This window comes from Hemibagrus wyckioides, linkage group LG09 (genome assembly GCF_019097595.1).
Source record: "Hemibagrus wyckioides isolate EC202008001 linkage group LG09, SWU_Hwy_1.0, whole genome shotgun sequence".
NCBI classification, from domain to species: Eukaryota; Metazoa; Chordata; class Actinopteri; order Siluriformes; family Bagridae; genus Hemibagrus; species Hemibagrus wyckioides.
Genome location: NC_080718.1, coordinates 18,400,527 through 18,423,419, shown reverse-complemented (window position 1 = coordinate 18,423,419; position 22,893 = coordinate 18,400,527). Strand labels below are relative to the sequence as shown.

At 40.4% G+C, this 22,893-nt stretch overlaps 1 protein-coding gene across 3 annotated transcripts in view; it reads left to right on the top strand.

Annotated features, from left to right (window-relative positions):
• runx2a (RUNX family transcription factor 2a) overlaps positions 1-18,021 on the top strand; it is a 40,639-nt gene extending 22,618 nt beyond the window's left edge. For 2 of the 3 annotated variants that reach the window (XM_058398996.1, XM_058398997.1), the window contains 4 exons: positions 110-214; positions 10,218-10,394; positions 10,915-11,076; positions 14,472-18,021. In XM_058398996.1, coding sequence (XP_058254979.1) covers positions 110-214; positions 10,218-10,394; positions 10,915-11,076; positions 14,472-14,959 — 932 coding nt within the window. In that variant the 3' untranslated portion in view covers positions 14,960-18,021. The remainder of the gene's footprint in view (positions 1-109; positions 215-10,217; positions 10,395-10,914; positions 11,077-14,471) is intronic. The other variant, XM_058398998.1, reaches the window with a different exon arrangement.
• Positions 18,022-22,893: the final 4,872 nt, after the last annotated feature.

Below are 22,893 nucleotides of genomic sequence, written 5' to 3'. Positions count from 1 at the left end.
CAATCACTGTCATCATCAGCAGCAAAGAAAATGCAAATGCACAGCGTGCAGTGAATGTGGCACATTGTGCTGGGTACTAACGGGCTATGAACCTTTTTGTGTCTTGCAGGGAAGAGCTTCACTCTGACAATCACAGTATTCACCAACCCTCCTCAAGTGGCCACTTACCACCGAGCCATAAAGGTCACAGTGGACGGACCACGAGAACCAAGGAGTGAGTAACCCCCAAATATCAACCGTCATGTGATAACGATTAAAAACGCACAAAGAGGTGCATGCATGCATATAAAAACCACTCCGAGAGATGAATGGTGCGGTTCGACCACGTGTCGCCCCAGCTGGCATTTTGCCCCTTTTCTCAGCCCAGAGGTGGGAAGTAGGGCCAGAGTCTGTGGGCTGGCTGGAGAAAGATGATGGATGAATGGATGCATGGATCGTGTTAGGGCACTGTTTTAAAAAATGGATCCAGCATGCCTGAAAGCACAAAGGCAGCCTTTGAGCAGCAACAGGCATGCTAAGTGAGAGGCAAACACAAACACGTGCTGTGGAGCCGTTCGCCTTACGCAAATGTTTACTGTATCTGCCTCTTGTCTGCGTCCTTCAATGTGTAGTGCCAGCCGCTCAACCTTTAACCTGAAGCCCACTCTTTAGCATGCGTACGCACACGCACACACCACACACACACACGCATACACACACACACACACTCCTAATATTGTCTAGAGGCTATATGCATGTAACTTTTGGCCGGTTGCTGGGGATTGTAAAAAGGGAGCATTTTCACATGCACTGAAAACTAAACTCAGACTTGCTGTTCTGTCGAAAACAATCTAGAAATCATTTAAAGTTTATTTCTTATTTTTGCCCAACACGGGTCACTTCACACAGTTTGAATCCCGTGTAATTGCCGTCTAGAACGTGGAACACTGTCTGGCAAAAACGCTTCAGTTACTGTCCAGCTTTGAAAATGGACCTTTCATCAGAGTAAATGTCTTGACTTGCACAAAGCAAAGAGGGTTTATGTGCTTCGTGCTTTAACACAGAACACGAGTGTTCTTTTTACCTGGAGAAAAAAAAACAAAAAAAAAAACATGGCTGCTGAATTTCAGTTTTCACACGAGGCCCCCGAAGCTGTAAATACACACAAGCTGTCATAAATGACTTTCATGTGGCACAGAAAAGAACAAGAGCCTCGCATGGTTGAGCGAGTGTTTAGGTTACAGTCTGTTGCAGATTGACATTATGGTCAAAAGTCTGCAAAACACAACCTTTTTGTGGCAAGGCTGATCATATAATCAGGCTTGGATTGCTGTGCCTGTTAATCCAGAGCGACAGACTGTAAATATCTCCTGTCATCATTTGTGCATCATTTACTTCATAGAACTCCAGGTTTTATGATGTGACATGACCGTTACAATAATTTGACTAACATTCCTGTTTACAAATCGATGTGGTCCTTAGCAACCACCCTCTGACATCATGGACTTTTTGGTAAGCGATTGTGTTAGATTGTGCACTTCCTTTTTTTCTCACTGCACATAATGCATTTGCATTCATTTAGAAGTGCAACACTTCTCTTTAAGTCTGTTTCAATACTGTCCTCTTCCCTAACCATCTGCTTGTCTGCTGTCACAAATGTTCAGTACTTCTGCCATCACCCGTTAGGCAGGACACTATGTGCTGTACACCCATAATAGTGTGTTTGTCTTTAAAAAGGAGAAATAGCAATATGGGAGCCAAGCAACCTGGCACACAGCTGTTCCTACCACAGTTTTATTCTTATATACATAGATATATTTTTGACAGCTAACTATTTTTGGCTGCAAATTCAATACTATCACTTCACAAACAGCATGTATTTTTTTTCCTTCTCCTGTTCCTCTCGATTAACACATCTGGCAGCAGATGTCTGAAACCATTTCATATCCGTGTGGGATCATTATTCATCATGGGATTAAAAATACCCCATGGCATCAGTGAGTTGACAGCCTTTAAGCTCACACACCCCTGATTCATCTCTGTTTTGTTGCAGTTTTGTTCTCAAGGCAAACAGAAGTCGACGTCTGCCAGACATGGCCTCTGTTGATGTAAACAGTAGGGGTTTAGTGGAGTGTGTGTGTCTGTGTGTGTGTATGGATATTGTGTGACTGAATGGTTACAGTGATAGATTGAAGGTTTAAATGGGTTCATCTAGATAGTTTAGTTTTATTTTTTTAGTTCACAGTTTACTTTTCGGGGCAGAGGGTAGCGTTGCTGCCTCAAAGTTCTGTGCCCCAGGCTCCCTGTCTGTGTGTGTTGATGTTAATGTGTTCACACGGGTTTCCTCAGGGTTCTCCGGTTTCCTCATACCTCCTTAAATATGACAGACTGGCTATGATAAACTGCACTTAAGTGTGAAGACATGAGTGTGTGTGTGTGTGTGTGTGTGTGTGGGTGTGTGTGTATGTTCAGCTCAGTATTAATGCACAATAAACATCACAGCACTAATGAAAGCAAGTCAGCTTCAGCCAATTTCCTAGTTATTCTCTTCTCCTCAGGCAGATTGATGTACTTAAAGATAGCATTTAAAACTTTAATCATCACTATAAATCACTTTTCTATGTCAAATCCATTATGCAATCGATTCTGATCTAATCAAACGATTCACAGGATGATAATTATGCCGTGATTAATGATTAATGCCGAGTAGACACGGCTATATTCGGTATATGACTATTGTGTACTGATCACTGTTGTTGTTTTTCTCGATTGCATTGACACTACGCAGTCACAATACCTTTAGATGCTAACAAATAAATATAGCTTCTCTAGCGAAGCTTTATTTAGTGGTGTAAAAACATTGTGCCACTTTAAAAAAAAAACTTTCTAAAACCCTTCACCTCTTTCACTCTCTCATTTGCTCTCTTTCTGTTTCTTGTTCTTTCTCATCCATGAGCTCTTGCTAAGCATCAGGCAGGTGGCCAGGCAGGAAATGACACATGCAGAGGCATCTTGAGTTGTGCAACCTCCTGTGGGTGTGCAGTGAAGCTGTCTCTGTCTTGGTGTTTATGAATTCTCCCATGTATATCACACATAAAGTCAGCGGGGCGACAGGCTCGTAAACATTCCGAGACATACGGTACTGACAGAATTCACAATGCTCTTTCGGTTGTAAACAGCAGCATTTCGTTAGTACGACACATTATGAGAGAGAGCTTCACACTACCTGTGTTGATTTGCACAGCAGTTCAGTCTAGAGCATTTAATGGCTGATAAAATCTAGTGAATCTTCCGATTATGTGAAGCTAGACGGTGGAATATTACACTCGATTTTCACCACAGATTCATCCAGCCACAGTTAGGCAAGATGACAGCGGGAATAATCACACAAATTATAATTCATTAGAGGAGTTGAAAAAATAGCATTAGTAAACATTCAAATTTAGGGATTTATTAACCCTTTTTACCACAACACTGCTGTTCCATTCCATCATCTTATCAGATGTTTTCAATCAGTATAAACAAATGAAAAAATTTTGTCACCACAAGTCTGATATAAAATTCGTCACAACAGTGTTGGCTTTCAGTGTGAGATATTTTTTTTTTATCTCTGTTGGGATCATTTTAGTGGTTGAAGTTAACACCATCAAATTTTAGATATTTGTGAACAAGCAATTGGAGCATCTCATAGAGCTGAAATGAGGCAACATTTCCTTTGTTTTTTGGAACTCCTCATTGAATATATTACCCTAGCAGGCTAGGATAAATCAGAAATACTGCAAATTAAAGCCATAATGCCCTGAGTGTCTACTTTCATATGAGTCATAAAGCACATGATGCTCAGGCTGCTGCTAAACACTATCTAATCATGGATGAGGAGAACAACACTAAGAGCACAGCAACCTTATGCTTGAGAATCATTAGGGGAAGTCTTTTCGAGATACCTTACAGACCCTCCTAAGATTTTATCACAGAAGTCACCTTAAAATCAAGCAAAATCAAGCGATTTTTCCAAATGACCACAGATTTGGTGCCCAAGATGTGTCATGTCACGTCATCACAACACACATTCAGCCATCTGTGATTTACGTACATTGAACAGGAGTACAGCTCTCATAGAAAGTAATTACATATGTGTGTTCACTCTTAGGAGCTTAAAAGAAGAACCCTGTGCTTTCAGTTTTGCCAAAAAAAAAAAAAATACCCTGCATTGCAAATTTCTTGTCACAGCAATAACACAGAAAACTCTAGGACTTTACAGTGGACAAATATAGCTTCTAAGCAGGTTCAAATTGTGAGAGAATTATTGAGAAGGTCCACAATATCTTAGACAATTCTGAGACAAATCTCAGTGATATTTGGCTTTATTATATCATCATATGGTCCATCCCAAATTTTATAATATTTTTTAAAGAAGCTCGACTTGCTGAATTTAATCACAGTTTGATTGATTGAATTGAGTCGAATCATTCTTTACAGTAAATAGTGTTCATTCTATTGACTCATTCGAATCATTCTTAATTTACATTAAACTGATTTGCTTTCAGCTCTTCTGAATCGAATCCCAAAAGAAAGTGGCATGTATATAGCTTTGACTCATAATTTTACACTATATCTGACCTACAATTTATTTTTCCAAGTCTTTTACAAAAGCTTTATGCTATGCTCCAAAAAAAAAAGTTGTGGCATTTTATTAAGCACAAGGCCTCATCTGAGTGTGAAGTGAACAGTGCAGTAATTATGTAGCAGAACTGGTGTAGCTCTGGTTATTAAGAGCAATTTCAGCTAATGGATTGGGAGGGGCTGTTCAGATGTTTAATAGAGGCCTCTGTGTTACTCCCTCCACCGTGGCTGACACCAGGGCCTGCAGACCACCAGCGTACCAGCATTCTTAAGAACTAGACGCATATTTGTCTCTGATTCGCTGGTAATACATCAGATAATCTGTTTAAACTGGGGTGAGGAGAACGACGTGACAGTCCAACATCAATACAAGTCAATGTTATGTGTGAAATTAAGTAAGTGTGTGTGTGTGTGTGTATGTGTGTGTATTTCGGGTGCATTTACAGTATAATACCACAGGAGATACTATTAATGTCAGGCATATGGAGATCATTTTTAAACAGTTTGTGGAATGTTACTCATTTGGGATCTGAACAAAGAATGTTCACGATTGCAGAAATAATTGGTTTTGTTACAGATGGATGTCTTTAGTAAAGTATGATTTTGACTACAGAATAATAATAATAATAATAATAATAATAAAAGAATTGAGGAATGTTGTGGAATCTAAGTAAGGTTGTATGATGCAGCAGAATCATCAGTATCAGCAGAGTGCAGTTGTTTATCATTTTAGTGTGTGTGTGTGTGTGTGTGTGTATGAGCTGTAGAGACCGTTTTAAATTTGTTATATGATAATTACATTTACGGTATTTGGCAGGAGCTCATACATTATGCTAGTGACTTATGTTTTGTCTCTTTTGAGCAGTTGAGGGTTCAGGGCCTTGTTTAAGAACTCAGCAGAAGTAGTTTGGTGTTCCTGGGATTTGAACTTCAAAATAGTAGTCCAACATCTTGAAAATTTCATTTAGAAAATCAAGATTAGCATGCTAATTCTTCTTCTTGTTATTATTGCTTGTATTAATTGTAGTAAACTGTGCAGTTGTTACACTTTGCTCAACCTATGCTGATTTTAATGAGCTATATAAATAAATTTGACATTGACAAGAGAAATCATGACTTCTCATTTAAGAGAAAGATCTCTTGCTGTTCAAACTGGCGTTCTTCAAGCAGCGCAGAACAGATTCATTTCAGCTGGATGTAACTGTTCTGTCTTTGCCATATCACGGAGATAATATCATAGCACAGCCAAAATGTTCAGTCTCTCCAGGATTGAATGATGAATTCATGTAACATTTGTTGAGTCAAACGGAATCATTTACAGTAGAAGGCAGGCCTGGTGTGTGTATTACCGTATATTACGTTAGAGAGATGGAAAACACACTGTCTGTTTTATGAAAAGGTTCTGTATTTTCCGAGCTTCTGCATGAGCCCGTGTGTTTTGACTGCCATGTAGACGGCTGGAAAAGAGCTATTGTCTCATTGAGGACTCTCATAAAGCGGTGTAGCCAGAAAGACATCAAAGCTTCACCTTCATGTTTGTCAGTTTCAGATGGATGGTAAATGACGTGGAAATGTCGCTCTTCTCTAACTCGTTTTCTTTATTGTCATCTCCTTGCTTTCCTTCCCCAAGCATTTCAAATGATTATCTATTAGCATATATAATTGCCCCCACCGTTTACCTTTAAGGTCAGATTAAACGTAACGTTTTGTGGTATACTGTACTCACACTTGCTAACAGTATAGAGTGATGTTAGCATTAACTCTGACAATAATATTGCTACTAATGTAGAACTGTTTACGTTGCGGTTTGTGTGTGGAGCCGCTCTAATTACCAGAGCCAGAAATGAGCATTAGTGGTGAATTTGTGAAGTTCCTCGAGGCTTTGAACGTTTAGCGCATGTCTCGACAGGTAGGCTCCCACAACAAAAACGCTCACAGCAGGCCTCTCAGACAAAGGCCGCACGGTCCATTGAAAACAAACCTATTCCGGGTTGGCTCACATGAGAAATAATCCTGATGTACTTTCTCTAAGCACACTTCCAATTGTGAAGTGAACTTAAGATGTTACTTGTTGCTGTTGGCCAAGGGGAAAACGTTGGATCTCGTATGAACGACAGCAAGATGACGGCTTGGACGGAGCTATACGGTTTGGTAAAATCTACTAATATTTTTCCCCTGCACACACAGTTTCCCTCCCCACTGCCCTTCTACACCCCCGACTCCCGCTGTGAAAGTCTCCGACTCGGTCGGCACGATGTGAGAACGGAACGGTGTGTTCATATTACTATAACCGTTTCCCTGCACAGACATGTTTAAAGAGGTTTCAGGGACTATGGCAAGCAATTTCTCCAGCAGCATCCAGCTCTCTGGGTACATTCATCTTCATTTGGAGTGCTTAGCCAATTTTCTAGCAGTACTGTTCTCTATAAAATATGCAAGGTAAGCCTTAATCCATCTCATTTGTTTTTCAGCCATAGAGTGAATTGCGTAATTTAAAAAAAAAAAAAAAAACGATTAATTTTAAACATTTTTTTAACAAATTGTTTGTGTTGTGAAGTTGCGTGGTGTCTGCTAGCCGAAGCCAGCCTGTTGATTTATAAAGTTCTGGTAGTATTTGTGCCCTTTCTTGGCGTACTTCGCTTCCTGAATCCTGGAACACATAGACCACACAAGCGACTGGCAAAACTCCAGCACTGCTTGGCTGCCTTGTTCTCTCTTTTCTCTTCTCGCTCTCGCTCTCTCTCTCTCGCTCTTACTCCCTCCCACCCACTGCCCTCCTCTCTGATCCTGCGAGCAGACAGGCGTTTGGCCTTGTCCCGTCTTTCGCTGCTGTTTTTTCCCCTGCTTGCTAATTTCACAGGCTCCTCACACGGAGCTGCCATATGAAATAATCCATTGTTTCGCTCTTCAGAGGAGTCAACCCTCCCCACAGCACAGCAATTAAAGAAATGAAATCTAGACGGATGTATGTTTCCCTTTCTTCTTCCATCCATTTTATTCCCTGTGTCGCCACCGGATGATTGATGTACCCTGACAGCCCGGGCTGATATTTGATGTTGATGAGTGCTCTGGTGTTTAACGAGTTAAGGGTGTTTTTGCAAATTCGAACGCTATCAGATGGCGAATTCACATGCAAGCAGACAACTTTTCCAGAAATACAGCCTCTCTGTATTTATTCCTTCATATTATTTACTGTCCATGCCATTTTCTTTTTCCGTAAAAGCCAGCTTTCACAGTTTTCCTGGTGCCAAAGGTTTGGAGTCAGCGTGTGCTTTGAATAAGGCTTTTTAATGTTTTTTTTTCTGGTAGAGAATTGCTTCACAGCCTCATTAGTAATGTCGGGACACGTACGACTTGCACAAGATCATCGTTTAGGATACGATCCGTTGTTTGTTATTACTGTTGTCCTCAATTATGACTCTTAACCACTGACCTGCTGGATTTAATTATGAGTCTAGCATAAACCTTTTATTTCTCAAGGAGGATGTGAGCATTATGGAATTTCCTTTGTTGCAGCTGAATCTTTCACGTTAATGCATTTTTTTCTCCAGCTTCTGAGTGTTTAGTCTGACGTATAGTCTATTCACATTTTCACATACACGTATAGTCTATTCACATTTTCACATACACGTATAGTCTATTCACATTTTCAAACTCTTCAATTTTAGGGTTCTAAAAGGTGGAACATTTGTATACAATAAATATGTGACATAAAAGTAAAGTAGAGAGCTTTATTGTAATTCTAGCCATATACATGTATACACTCACTGTCCACTTTAATACCTGTACACCTGCTTATTTATGCAATTATGCAATCAGCCTAATCATGTGGCAGCATCACAGTGTATAAAATCTTGCATTCGGCATGTGGGAAAATGTGAACTGACCAGTAAAGATTCCTGTATTGAGCCTGTGCCCAGTGTGGCAACAGTGGATGTGATGTGCAACAGAAGATGTGATCAGAGGATGCTGTTCTACTCAGCACGGTTGTAAAGAGTGGTTCTTTGAGTTACTTGTCAATTTGACAAGAACCCGTCTGACCATTCTCTCAACAAGGCATCTCCTGCTCACTAGATGTTTTTTGTCCATTATGGGTAAACTGTAAAGACTGTTGCATATGTTTCTGAAACATATTTCTGTTAAAGGTTTCTGAGATGCTCAGAAGAACCAGGCACCCACAACAATGCCACGGTCAGATGTGAGATTTTGCCCACATTTTTTCCCATGCTGATGGTTGTACACTATGATTGGATAATTGGATAATTGCATGAATGAGCAGGGGTACAGGTATTCCTATTAAAGTGAGCAGTGAATGGCTTTTGTGCAATATATTACAGAAAGGGACAACAGTGTGATATGAGATAATCACTGGACAACGTATAGCTTTATAGTTGATAAGTCATGTTAGATAGTTAGACAGGAATATATGAATACTCGTATTCTTTTTACACCGCAGTTTTTAGGAGAGAATTACTTGGTGTACATGATTTGGCATTGCCATACAGTTACATTAGTAGCTGGCTGATGGTGGTGAGGAATAACTGTCCTATTCACTAACACACTGGCAGGTTTGTCCGATGCATCCAGCCTTGATATTTATGGAACAAGAAGCATGACACCCTCAGTGATTTTATGCCTCTAATAAAATTCAATATGGTGAGTATATTGGCAGATACTATTTCACGTCGTATGTAAGCCCTCGTGTAATTTGTGACAAGCTTGGTTCCATATAGACACAGAGGTATATTCATTCACCAAATCAGCCCGGTTAAATGAAATTAAACTGCTTGCCCTTTCCAGCGGCGGCGTCAGCAGAGAGGGCACATATTTCTTATGTTTCCCTCAGTGCTTACACACACGGCGAATGCTCCTAGGGATTACTCGCACCCGAGATCCTTATGTGCATCAGACATTGACCTTTGGACGAGGACTCCTTCTCACAAAGTGCTGTTTGCTCAGCTTAACTTCAGAACACAATCAGGTTTTGCAGGGTTGGAGGTAGCTGAGGCTCTTCAAGCCAGCTGGAGCGCTGCCAAGCTTCGGCAGAAGTTTCTCTTTTCTTCTGTTTGATATTTACTTTAGAGCCATTCAGTGGAGCCGAGTAGGACTAGACAGACAGGCACATTCTGACTAAAGAGAGAAAAAAAGGCTTTAGAAGTCTCTCTTTAAGCTATATTCTTCTCCTGTATTGACTGAAAGGATGGGCTCCAGTGAGACTGCTTTTGTGTGGCGTTTTTACAGAAGCGATATAGGCCTCCATATGTTGCATCAGTACTCTCAAGTATACTCGACAGGGAAAGCATGAGCGATCTGGGTCAAGGGGAAGTGCTTATGACGTGATTGGTTCTCTTTATGAGATGATGACTGTTTTTGAAGGTCGTTTTCCTTTCATGACAAATACATGTACTCATTTCTGATAACAGGGAAATTCAGCCACTGATTTCTGGTGGCTATCTAGTGCAGAGGGCTAAGCAAAAAAAGCAATATTTGATTTTGTTGATTTTTTTCCATGCTTTATTGTGATATATTTTGCAAGGATAGCATGGTGACATGTTCTCAATAACTCCAGCACTGATAACGGTAAAGTAACACCTCGGGTCTTCTCGCTGTTGTAGGACACAGGCAGAAGCTGGAGGATCCTCCAAAAGCAGGCTTGTTCTCCGAGCGCCTGAGTGAACTAGAACGCCTGCGCCACAGCACCATGAGGGTCGCCGTGCCCACACAGAGCCCACGGCCATCTCTCAACACCGCTGCAAACTCCTTCAGCCCACAGGGACAGACACAGATCTCTGGTATGAGAGTCATACAGAGAAATTAGATAAAAATCACTTTAATTAAATAAAATATTTTTGAACATTTCATTTCATAACCACACGTAACTGCCTTCTTCCGTACTCGATGAAGTTTAGAGGTAAATGTTTGCCAGTGAGTTTCCTCCAGCCGGTGCAGACACCATGTTTACCAATAGACTGTGGAAGGCAAACAGGAAGAGATTCATGTCTTGTTCTTCATATTGTTGCCATTCGTCTTCATACAGCAGATTCTCATAGCACGCTGACAGAGTAATAATGGTTTCTAGCACATTGTGTTTGTAATATATCATCATAAAATTCCTTGCTGAAATTGCATTACTGTACTATCCAGTTCCCTTGGGCCTAGCAATAAAACCAAAATCAAAATGACAATAAGATTAAGCACAAAGGTTTCAAATCACCTAAAGACATGATGTTATCAACACTCATCCATGTCATAAAGTTGCTTTGAATTGATGAGTGGAGACAGTCGGTTAATTTCTTCACGTTGCGTTTGCAGACCCACGGCAGTCTCAGTCGTCTCCGCCGTGGTCGTATGAACAGCCGTACACGCCCTACCTGAGCCAGATGACTTCTCCTTCCATCCACTCCACCACTCCGCTGTCTTCCACCCGAGCCACGGGCTTGCCCGCCATCAGCGATGTACCAAGACGTCTCTCAGGTACTAAACATGCCTGTGCCACTCACATCACTTTACACCACCCACATCACCCCTCCAGTCCGAACTCTTATTTTATGAAAGAGTAGTACGCTCTACTTTGTATGTGTATCTTCTTCACCTGACTATTTTCTTACTTATTTTATCCCATTAATGGGTTTATGTTCCCTCTATCTGAAGTTAAATCGAAGCAGATTTCTCCAGCCTCCTGTTTTTGCCTTCTAAGCATCCACTGCATGTATAAAACTTGCCCATCGACAGATATCTTCCCAGCAATGTCAGATTTAAAACACAGAGAATGACAGTATCTCTCTTTGCCCCATCCCTATCCACTTGAGTCTTTGAACTTCTTTTGAACGAGTTTGAAAAGGAACAATAAAAAAAAAAGAATAGAGTCACTGACTCATCCTCCACAATATGCAGAGGCTATAAAAGACTCAACTCGGAGTGGGTATGATCTGTTATGTCCGTGCCTTTATTAATTGAACAAGAGAATATGTTATACACCCTGCTAGAAACAAACATGAAGTTCCTTCTTCAGTACACCTGTTTGACTCATTGCCAGGTCGTTTTTTTGAACTTCTTTCCCCTACGGCTCTCCACCCTAACTGTGTTCTTTGAGCGCAGGGCAAACGTGAAAGTTGAAATGACTCGGCGTGGCTGTTCATTGCCTGCTTTTTGAACCCTGGCCAGCTGCCTTGTTGGGTTTGATTAGTTTAGATTTCACCCCCTTTTCATCTCGGCAATGTCAGCCTTTGTTCTTTCCTCAAAGAGACACATGCACCTCTTGGTCCTAATGCCCTCTATTCTTCCTTCGATAGGCCATGAACGTCCCTGGGTCGGAAGGGGACGTCCCATATGGGCTCATTTGGAGCAGCTGCTGTACTGCTCCGTCTTGTCTTTGTATTATTCTGAACCGATAGTTCTTTACTCCAGGGACCGATGAGATAAAGACCAGACTACAGGACGGACAAATCAGAAATTTCCTAGAAGTCCCACTATGCAAATGAGAGGCCCAGTGTGGTTGCCAGACTCATTTTTTGGCTGGCCAAAAAATTCTAACACTAAGTAAGCAAAGTTAGGTCGAGTCTTTTAACTCAAATATAAGACAAGCTATTTATCCAGTTTTGTAAATTTTATTTAGCACACAAATCCTTGGGGAGTGAAAAATCCTGTGTAGATTTATCTATTTGATCAAAGCCATGAATAAAAAGCTGACAGTCTGACACATAATCTTGTAAGAATTACAAGGCTCTCCCTAGCCTAAGAAAGAATAATGATCAATTTATCTTTGTTGTTCTGCATTTTATAAACACCATGGAGTTTGTATAATTAACATGACTGAGTTTAGTCAGAATTTCAGCTGTATAAATAATAACTGAGTTTACTTTCAGGTTACAATTGGTACTATATGGCACTTGAAATGGCTTCTTTCCGAGTTCAAATGTAGTTGGTCCCCATAATTTCACTGCCTATTAAATCTTAATGATGATGTATAGGATGTTTTGTTCTATGGGTTCCCCTCTCTGTGGCATTGTCCCGTGACTGTTTCCTGTTCGATCTGAAATGGCAGCAAGCTGATAACGTGAGGACCCGATATGTCTCTAATAGGCCACACATGTTCTCTTAAGTGCGCCGATTCATCACTCAAAGGCGTGTATGCTAAAGCAGGCCTGCAGCTTTCCTCCAGCACACTGACAGTGAGGCCGATGTGGAGCTGAACTGCACTGAACTACAGCCTAGCATAAGGGTTACATAGCGGTCAGTAGAGGAACTGATAAGGAAAACAGATGAAAGATGAGATTGGCGCATGATGAGTGAGAGTGTGCTGGGGGTGAGAGAAGAAGAAAGTCCATTGTGGTAAATGGTTGAGTTTGGTGATGAGAAGGAAGAGGATTAGGGAAGTCTTTTTCTCCATTTGCACTCTTTTGGCCCAGCGCTGTGGTAGCCACAGACCATTAGTGGTTTGTAATTTTTAGAAAAGCCAAACGAGGGTCTGAAAGAGCAGATCTGCCCCTTCTCTCTGGCTAATCGCAGACGTGCAGCCACATCTGAGGCTGCTCATTATGCATCCCATGGAAACTGTTTTCCCCTCAAACTGCTTCCATATGGATTCCTGCTTTATCCTGCTCTTATCCGGCTTTGATATTTTTCTTGCAAATATGCGTGTACACAGAATGCATAAAACAAGTGTGCACTAACAATAGAAGGTATGAGAGAGATCTGTCTCACCCTACAGTAGTGGAGAAGTAAATAGGTGTTAATGAGATTGATTGCTATGCTATTTCAGCATGACAGTAGTAACAGCATGTGCTCCAGGGCTGGTAATGTGTGGTTTGAAAGTGCTTTGAAAGCTGAGAGGTAAAGTGAGTGCTTATCTGTGTACAGGTTCTTCAACTTTTTTGAACCCAATAGGACCGATTATTATCCATTAGGTAGCTTATGTACCATGTTTGCTTTGACATTTGGAGTTAGGAAATTCAGATCTCATCACTCAACGATAAAACAGCCACCGATTGGCGAGTGTGTGGAAGTAGGGAGTAAAATGAATGCTTCACAGCGCCCCCTTTTGTCTGAGCATTGATGCTTTTATCATAGATAAAGGAAATGTGGATGCTACTTTAGCTGCTTTTTTTTTTTTAAAAAAACTACTCTTATGCATCAGTGCCCTCAAACTCAGGACATGAATTAGTCAGTTGTAACCAGTGCAGGTCTATGGAGTGATGCATCTCTTCCCTGTCTGTGTAGCTTCCTGTAAACTGATATTTTACTATTCTTTTTTTTTGCCTTGTTACAGATTTCTGCATATAACAAAAGATGTACATAAATAGAATACCTACATTGCCAATACTTTGAGTCTGACTGCTGCTGAAAACATGGGCAAAGCAACTATTAACTGAATATTATTACCAGAATATCAGAATAGAGATTTATTGTTTATTCATCCACAATTTACCAAATAGCATAAAGTTAACTATAGGTAATGTGATAAACGCCTCAGAATGGCTGATTTACAATATATCATGAAAATCAAAACCTACTTGATTATGTCAACAGCACTAATCACAAACTAAATCTAATAGTAAAAACAATTATATCAAACAGAAAATCCAAACTGTATTAAACAATAATAAACAAAAAACTTTCATTACCAGCAGCTTACCACATCCAATAAAAACACACAGTTCCTCCCTTATAATCCCTTATTCTCTTATGTTTGGGGTGTTAGTGATTTCTTGCATCCAAATGCTGCCCAATTTGCCTGAACTCAAAACAGGAAACTAAGACGGCAGCACTGCGAGGGCGATGTGTGAAATGTAACCTTCTTATTATAAACGTGTGCATTTTAATGCTTCTATAATTTGCATTAAGTAAACGAACTATTTTCTCTCTTTCAGGTACGTCAGATCTGAGCCCTTTTGCAGCTGACCCACGCCAGTTTGAGCGCCAGTTTCCCAGCCTGTCCTCTCTGACCGAGACACGCTTCTCTAGTCCGAGGATGCACTACCCTGCCACATTCACCTACACACCAACCCCTGTGACATCAGGCATGTCTCTAGGCATGTCCAGCACCACCCACTACCACACCTACCTGCCACCTCCATACCCAGGTTCCACCCAGAACCAGAGCGGGCCATTCCAGACCAGCAGCACGCCGTATCTGTACTACGGGGCTTCGTCTGGCTCGTACCAGTTCTCCATGGTGCCAGGAGGGGAACGCTCTCCGACACGGATGCTGCCGCCATGCACCAGCGCCTCAACAGGCATCAACCCCAACCTGCCAGCTCAGACTGAAGGCACCGAAGCTGACGGCAGCCATAGCAGCTCACCCACCGCCCTCAACTCTAGCGGGAGGATGGACGAGTCTGTGTGGCGGCCATATTGAAAGAGGTCAGCCATGTTTGGAGGGTTACACAGGTCAACCTAGCAATGCTCACAAGCTACGCAAATCTCAGCAGTCTTTACGGAATTGGTTTCTAAGCACAAATGCTAGAAATTGCGCAGTTCAGAGAGCAGTGTAACTTTAGTACTTTAATTTACGAGTCCAGGCATTATAGTGAGCTATCTGGTGTTCCACTGCAGAACCCGCTGAGAGCCGGGCAAGCGCTCTATTGCTGAACTGAACTGGTAGAAGAAGTTTTATTGTATTCGGTACGCATTTCCCTGACTATTGACTGAGACATGTTTTCAAACTAACTCAGTGTATTTTTGAAATTTTTTAACACTGAACATCTTTTGAACATCTTTTTTTTTTTATTTATGAGTGAAAAGTCAGATATATTAGACGGTACCTGATTATGTATATGCCCTCAGATCTTCTTAATTTATGTATAAAATTGTAGCAGATATGGAACTAAGAAGCAATATAAGCCATATAAACCGTAAATTATGCAAAGTGGTTAGAGGGACAAAATTTAAGACGCTTGAATAATATTTTGGGAATGATTAATAACTTAATTGTATATTTACTCCTTAGTAATTTAAAATGTTTGTTTTTTTATCTTTATTGTAAGGTAAACACATATCCAATATGTAAGCAATGAAGGAAAGATGTCAGACTCAGATCAATGGTTTTGTTTTTTGTTTTTTTGTGTGTGTGTGTGTGTGTGTGTGTGCGCTTGGGTTGTTGCTTTCCTCCTTAGAAAGGTGCATTCATAGGGAGGGGCAGTTGGCTTAAACATTGAGGGGCACTGGCAAAGTTAACAAGACCCAAGTCTTGAACTGAGTGAAGCATTTATTTACACATATGTGACATATTCCGCTCTCAGTTCTTATTCTGACTTTCTTTATCCGATGTTTTATCGAGTTAATTTATTTTTTCGATTTTTCTTTTTATTTAATGAGATTGAGTGACTACAAGCAAGACCAATAGCACACACCGGTTGTCTCACTCTTTCCACGTTCACAAGGAGCCGTGTTGAGGCTGCCTTTATTTTATTTCAGCTTACAAGCACCCTTACAATCACAATATGTGTTTCAGTCGTGAGCTCTGAATACATGTACAACATACTCAATCGATATGAGGAATCGGCCTTTGTAATTCTTAACTGGACCATTAACTGTGCATGTATGAGGTCAGGTGAACACTATGCAAAAGAAATAATGTATAAAGAAATATTTTTTACAAACATTTCAAAATGGATCGCGTTTTGCTTTCGTGCATCTATACGTCCCAGAAATAATATTTCATCATAAAAAAAAAAAACAACAAATCAAATATTCCAGGTCATTTGCTAGAAGACTGAAGAGAACTGAATATGTTATATTTCATAATGCAAATTTTGTAAGCAGATTTCTTTCAGCATGCAGACAATCGGCCACTTTTAACAATCGAAATTACTTACTTAATACTGTTTTTGTTTCTAATTGTAGTTCTAAACTTATTTATTGCTTGGTGAACCATGTGTCAAGATTGATTTCTTACTGACAAGAGATCTGCAAAAATGTCACCGATTTTATATTTGTAATGGTGTAATTTTTTACGAGATTTAATCACGGTCTTTGAATATGTGTGTGTATGTGTGGGTTTTTTTGTTTGTTTTTGGATTCAGACAACACGTGATACTTCATTTGTTAATTGTAACTTAAGAGGCTGCGGGCAGCACCCTGGGAATCCAGTGTAATTTTGTTTTTGGTTTTATCTGGATCAAAGCACTTCTTTTTTCATTTCTTTTTGTCTTTGCTTGGTTTCGAATAAAGCCATGATGCCATGGGGGAAGGGGAACAGCTAAACAGCCAATCACCAGGTCACAAGAGTCATCATTAGGTAGAGAGCTCGAGCCAGATTGAGTTTACAGCTAAAAACCTGAACGCACATAGTTCAGCCCATGCAGAGTCCCAAAGAGTAATTAAGCATTTGATATTCTTATATCTGGGTGTGAGATACAGTACTGCTACAATAATAATCAGGGATTTTAACTTGGGTATAAACTGGACTGACTGTTGGTGAGAGCACAAAAATGTCCCTCTGGCTCAAAGTGATCATACTTTTTTTTTTTCCAGCATCTGCTTTTAAAATCGGATTCCTCGTTTTCTTTAGGCTGTTGTCTTTTGGCTGTGAGAAGAGCGAACATGTTTACAATACTGCAAAAGACTTAAAGAACCTCTGCACTGTTACAATGATCGAACTATCTCTGATAACTGCTTCATGCCAGTGATGAATAATACCAAAAGGATGACTTGGTTGTGTCTGAATGATATGTTTTAGTGACACTGCAATGTCTTGCAAGCAAGTTTTGGGTTTGAGTCAAATAGCTAACAAATGTGCGGCTCACGTCGGAGCCCTGAGCTTTATGAATGGCCTAGCGAGTAATGTTAATCAGAAGCTGTGGTCAGCAAATCCGCTGCTGGAGTCGGTTCCAGGATTTTTCATCTCTGAGTGAAATCCAGCACACTTGGGCTTGACTGATTGGCGGCGTTCACAGCTTTGAGGCCTTCGGGGGTCACTTGGGTTTCATAACTAACCAAAAATGAATTTTCCTCTCTGATTAAGTGACCTAGCAAAGCAGAGGCCTGCAGGCTGAGAACAGGAATAAGTCACGAGTAGCGAGTAGATTCAGATTGGCCAGTGGAAAGTAGCGAATGCAAAATTCGGCACCGGATGTTAGGACATGTCTCTCAAATACAGTGTTTTGCATGTGATATTCTGGAAATAAACCCTTTTATACATGAATACGCCTTGTTTTGAATAACCTTCATAGACGTTTAGTTTGTAAACTGCTGCAGAACGTTTTGTTTACTTTTTCAATTGCTTTCCATGCACATACTGTACAGATTTTTATGTCTAGTTGATCGGTCAGCCTGGTTTTCTGTCTCACATCTTTTCATTGGTTGAACTCATTTATTTGTCAAATTTCCAGAAGTTTCTGTAGGGCTAACAGGTCCTGTAAAAATTGTGAGATTGTTATACAGTTTCTAATGATTGTATCATTGGTCTTGGAGAATAAAAAGAAAGATTTTGTTAAAAAAAAAAAAAAAATGTTTGCCTTGGCTATATTTTTCACACTACAAGGTAATCCAGACTGTAGAACATTATTGTACTGGATGATGTATGACATCCAATACCTTTTTTTTTTTATTTCACAGAATCCTACCTTCAGAACTTGAGCTCAATAAATGTGATTGTACAGCAGGTGCTTCCTAAGAAAAATGAACAACCGCGGGAATGGTCAAGGGAAGTGCAAAAACCTATTTTAACTTCCTTTTACTGAGTGACAGTTATAATAACACAGCCTTGGGCACCACCAGTTTGTATTCTGCAAGTATTACTGCTCTGGAAAGCCCCTGCACGATCAATGAAAAAAGGCAATAGCTGGGTGCAGACTGCAGTCTGTAGTTCAAGTTGTGTCTCATACATCATTATTAGTGACAGTTAGAATAACACCCTCCTGCACGGACAGTTTGGAAAAGCCACACTGGAAAAAAAATCACCTGAAAAAAAAAAGGCAGAGATGTGTTCAGTGCATCACACAGCAGTCATTATTTCAAGCCGTATCTCATGAGACATCATTAGTTCTGGCTGCGCTGCTGGTATTGTCAGCTGACGTTTTATAGCTAACAGCTTATTGAATTCGGTGCCATTCTGCAGATATTGAGGCTCTTTGTTTGGTTTAGAATGGTGTATATAGTTTGCAAGAGCTCTTTATTAGAGCCAGAGGTGCAACAGGTCTGTATTTTACATTAACATTCCTAGTCTGTCATGTCAAACCTGAATTGTTGAGGGGGGTTTTTTTTTTGTTGTTTTTTTTCTTACACATCTCTGATGCCAATCTGAGATCTGGCCCTAAACGTTCGGGTCTCCTCCACCGCCGAGCGCTTAACTCAGATTTGAATTTGGTAAAATGAGAAGACGCTCATGTTGATATTCGCTGAGTCTGTTTATTGAAGGAGGCTTATCTGGATATGTCTTGCTAATATTGAGTACAGACCCAAATCTCCATAAGATTCTTTAAGATTTCCTGTCACTCTGCCAGGCTTTACCATTTATAAGATTTCTGCCAAAGACTTTCAAAACACACCGGCCATGAAATACAAATGTCCCATTGTAAGTCAGGTGATTAATGCAAACTGATTTGTTCCATATAAAGAGTCACTTAAGGCAGTGTGATCTTTAAACACATCACTGACTGTTTGCCCGAAGCTGCACCGAAGGCCCTTTAAACAATCATATCAGCGAATACAAACATCCTAAGGTTCAGCCTGCTTCAGTGTTTGGGTTGGATCACATCAGTAAGAAAATTCAATGGTTTTTTCTAGTACCATGTGCAAATACTTTTGATGCATTTATAGTCAGGTTATTTCTCATTGACATGCCGGGGGTTTGTTAGAAGTTAGGGGGTATTGTACATGTTCAGGCTGTTTTGTAAAGTAAATCATCATAGATTTTTGCATAGAACAAACACTGGTTTCAAATTTCTCCACAAAAAAGTGGTTTCATTTGTTTGATGTGAAGAATTGTAAACAGTTGCTATGTTCACGGTGTGACTCTAATTCATGTTGTGTACAATTTCTTCTAAAGACAGTGACAAATATGGCACTCAATGAACTGAAAAAAAAAAAAAAACATTTGTCCAGCATCGGTTGTTCGTCGAGGTGGTCAACTTCCCCTAATGAAACAGAAGTGTGTGTCATTTCTGTGGCTAGAAATACACACATTCTCGGGAGTCATGCATCTTCCAAGCCAAAAGTTTCTCATTACATCACTAAATCAAAAGTAAATTTTTACTTCATGTTTCCTGTGTTTCACTGCTTTTTTATGGCAGCTGACCTGAAGGCTATGTAGCTGTTCAATCTGAAATATACGGACTTTTTTTTTTTTTGCATACTAAACGCATACACTTATATTAAAATTATACATTCAAATGCGATTTTTATTTGGATAAATAATGTTTCTCTTAGATCCTAAAAGCCAAGATTCAAAGAACTTTATTAATCCCAGGGGGAAATTGCTTTGCCATGTTACAGTTGCTCTAATAAAAGTGGAAGAGAGGATAGAAAGAAATAATAGTATATACAAGGAGAGAACTGAAAGAAAACGTAAAATAGAATAAATATTTAATTAAATAAGTATCTTATCAATCATATCTTATTAAAACCCTCTCTAATAGAGAAACAGTGATAAGCTTCTGCTTAAAGTTCCAGAGAAGGAGAGCTGAAGATGCTATAAAGTCTCAGGATTGTCAGGGTCATGCAGTTTTATTTAAGTTTAGGCTTTCTAGCATTATACTAGTTAAATCATATATTTTCGTATAGAAATATCCCCCTACTTAAATTCATTAAATTTATTAATGATGCAAATAAATGTTTTATAAATATAGAATTTTTGAATAAAAAGGTTTCTATTTTTAATGAGTAACATCACAGACACCAAAGACTTTTTGTGGCATGAAACAGAAACGTTTACATTTAAGAAAGTCTGGGGGGAAAAAAAGCTTTAGCTTCCCATGTGCTCTTGATCATTATTTTTGTTTTGACCATGACACACTGGAAATGGTTCAAAAAGTCCTTCTTGTGTTATTAAAGTTCAATTTTTTCTTTTGGGTAACAGCACTGACATAAACTTGAAGTGCATGCAGTTTTCATTAACTAATAAAATTTAATTTTAAATCCCATATAAAGTGTTAAACACAACTTTGCACCAGAACCAATAGCTCACGTTTTCGTTAGGTCACGTGGGGACGTTGGATTATTTATTTATTTATTTTTGCACATTTCTTAAACACAAATGAAATAATATTAACAGAAAAACAGTGCATGGTTTATATTAATGCTGTGTAATATTATATGGTATGGAAAGTGCTTCAGATCAGAAATGGCTTCAGTTCTGCTACTGAGGTCTATAGCACATGGAGTGCACATCCTCTAAAGAGTTTAATGAGGAGATCACAATGTAGATGGAGTTTGACGTGTCTCTTATATTTCTCTGGTGGCTTACATTCAAGACAGCTTTAGGTAGAACAGTTCAGGAGAGCTGGATTGCTGTAAATGACATGGCCAGAGGAAGACGTGATGAGGATTTTTGAAAAGATTTCATCACTAGCCCTGCACGGGTCATGGCTGTGAGAAGTGAATAAGTCTATGTGATTAATGAACCCGAGTTCTCTCTGCTGTCGTGAGTTGCACGATCCAAACCAACAGAACTCCTGTGTTTCTTTCTCATGTCTCCATCTTTATTTGAGCAAACTCTGATTTACGCATCATTTCCCATATTTCTGTGCGCGTGATATACGAGGGGCTCCGGTTTCACTGCGTGTCGCGAGGAGGCCTGCTCATTTCTCACAGACTTAAAAAACAACCCGATGGCCCCACAATCGTTTCACAAGCAATCCCAATCCACGAGTTTAATGATGGCACCTTGCCACCGAGAGCGGCCCAGACACCCGTGCTTTCCATGTGAAAACAGAGCCACTCGGTGTCCCTGCGCTGTCTCAGCCATACACACACAGCCGTGATTTACACCGGCAGCCGAGCGGCCAGTGTCGGTGAAATATTTGCTGCCACCGGGAGGGAGATCCGGACAAATGAAGTGTGAAGCTCCAGGGAGCAGGAGGAGGAGGAGGAGGAGGAGGAGGAAGAGGGCGGCACAGACACTGAATGCGTACAGCACACTGAGAGCTTCACATGAGACTGGAGAAACTTATGAATAGAGAGCAGACTGCCCGTTTGATGAGGAATGAAGAAGTGTGTCTGAAATGACACTGCATTTATGCTTGAGAGAACTGCAAGCCCATGCCTTCTCCTCTATATTAGCTGTTGGGGTTTGGCTCAAAAGAAGTAGCAAGTGAATGAGAGAAAGCAGGTTCTTCGAGACATGGAAAAGCACGCTGATGTGAAGGTTGCTGGAAATTTGTGCGGCCTTGAACAAGTCACAAAGGTCAAACCCACGACATTGATGCTCGCACCAGCAAGAAATGCTGCCCTCATGTGGCCATCCCTAGTAAAGAAAAAAAAATCTCGAAGTATTGTAAAAAAAGAAACTCAAATTAGATTTTAATCATATCAAAATGTACATATGTAAACACTCAAGGAAAAAAACCCCAAGTCAGTTAAAAATTAAACGTCATTGATATCAATCCAGTTAGGAAGCGTAAGTGATTGTGAATCAGTTTCACCTCCTTTGGTGCAAAATAAAGTGACAACAGGAGCACTAGAGAGGCAACAAGACAACATCCAAGAGGGAATGGTTTGCAAATCCTCCTTATCCTTCCTGACTAATTTGTCTCTAGCTCTTTGTTGTGTTAGAGTCCATGTCATACTTCACATACACTACAACAGTTTCAAGGAAAGAACAGAGGAGACACTGGGAGACCTGTTGTTAAATGTTTAGCTCTCCTTTGTGTGAGGAGGAACAGGAGGAGCACTACCAGAACTCAACAAAATGACCTTCACCAGGCTACTGGTGTGCAAGTTTCTGACCAAACTGTCAGAAACAGGCTCCAAGAGGGTGGCATGAGAGCCAACCATTCTCTAGTGGGGCCTGTGGTCACAGCCCAGCACTGTGGAGCTTGATTTGCCAGAATTGGCAGGTCTGAAATTAGGGCCCCATTCTCTTCACGGATGAGAGCGGGTGACAGACGTGACAAGCTGAACACATATGAGAGATGTGAAAGAGACTGGAGGTGCCATGGGAAAAGTTAGGCTGCCTGCAACATCAACTGGGTTGGTGGTGGGTCAGTGATGGTCTGGAGAGGAATATTCTTGGAGAGTCACACAGACCTTTACAGACATCCAGACCTCCATCCAATGCTACCCTTACTGCTGTTAGGTAGCAGGAAAAAAATCTTAAGCTGGTGCAGTTGGTCCTAAGTTCCTCCTGGTGCA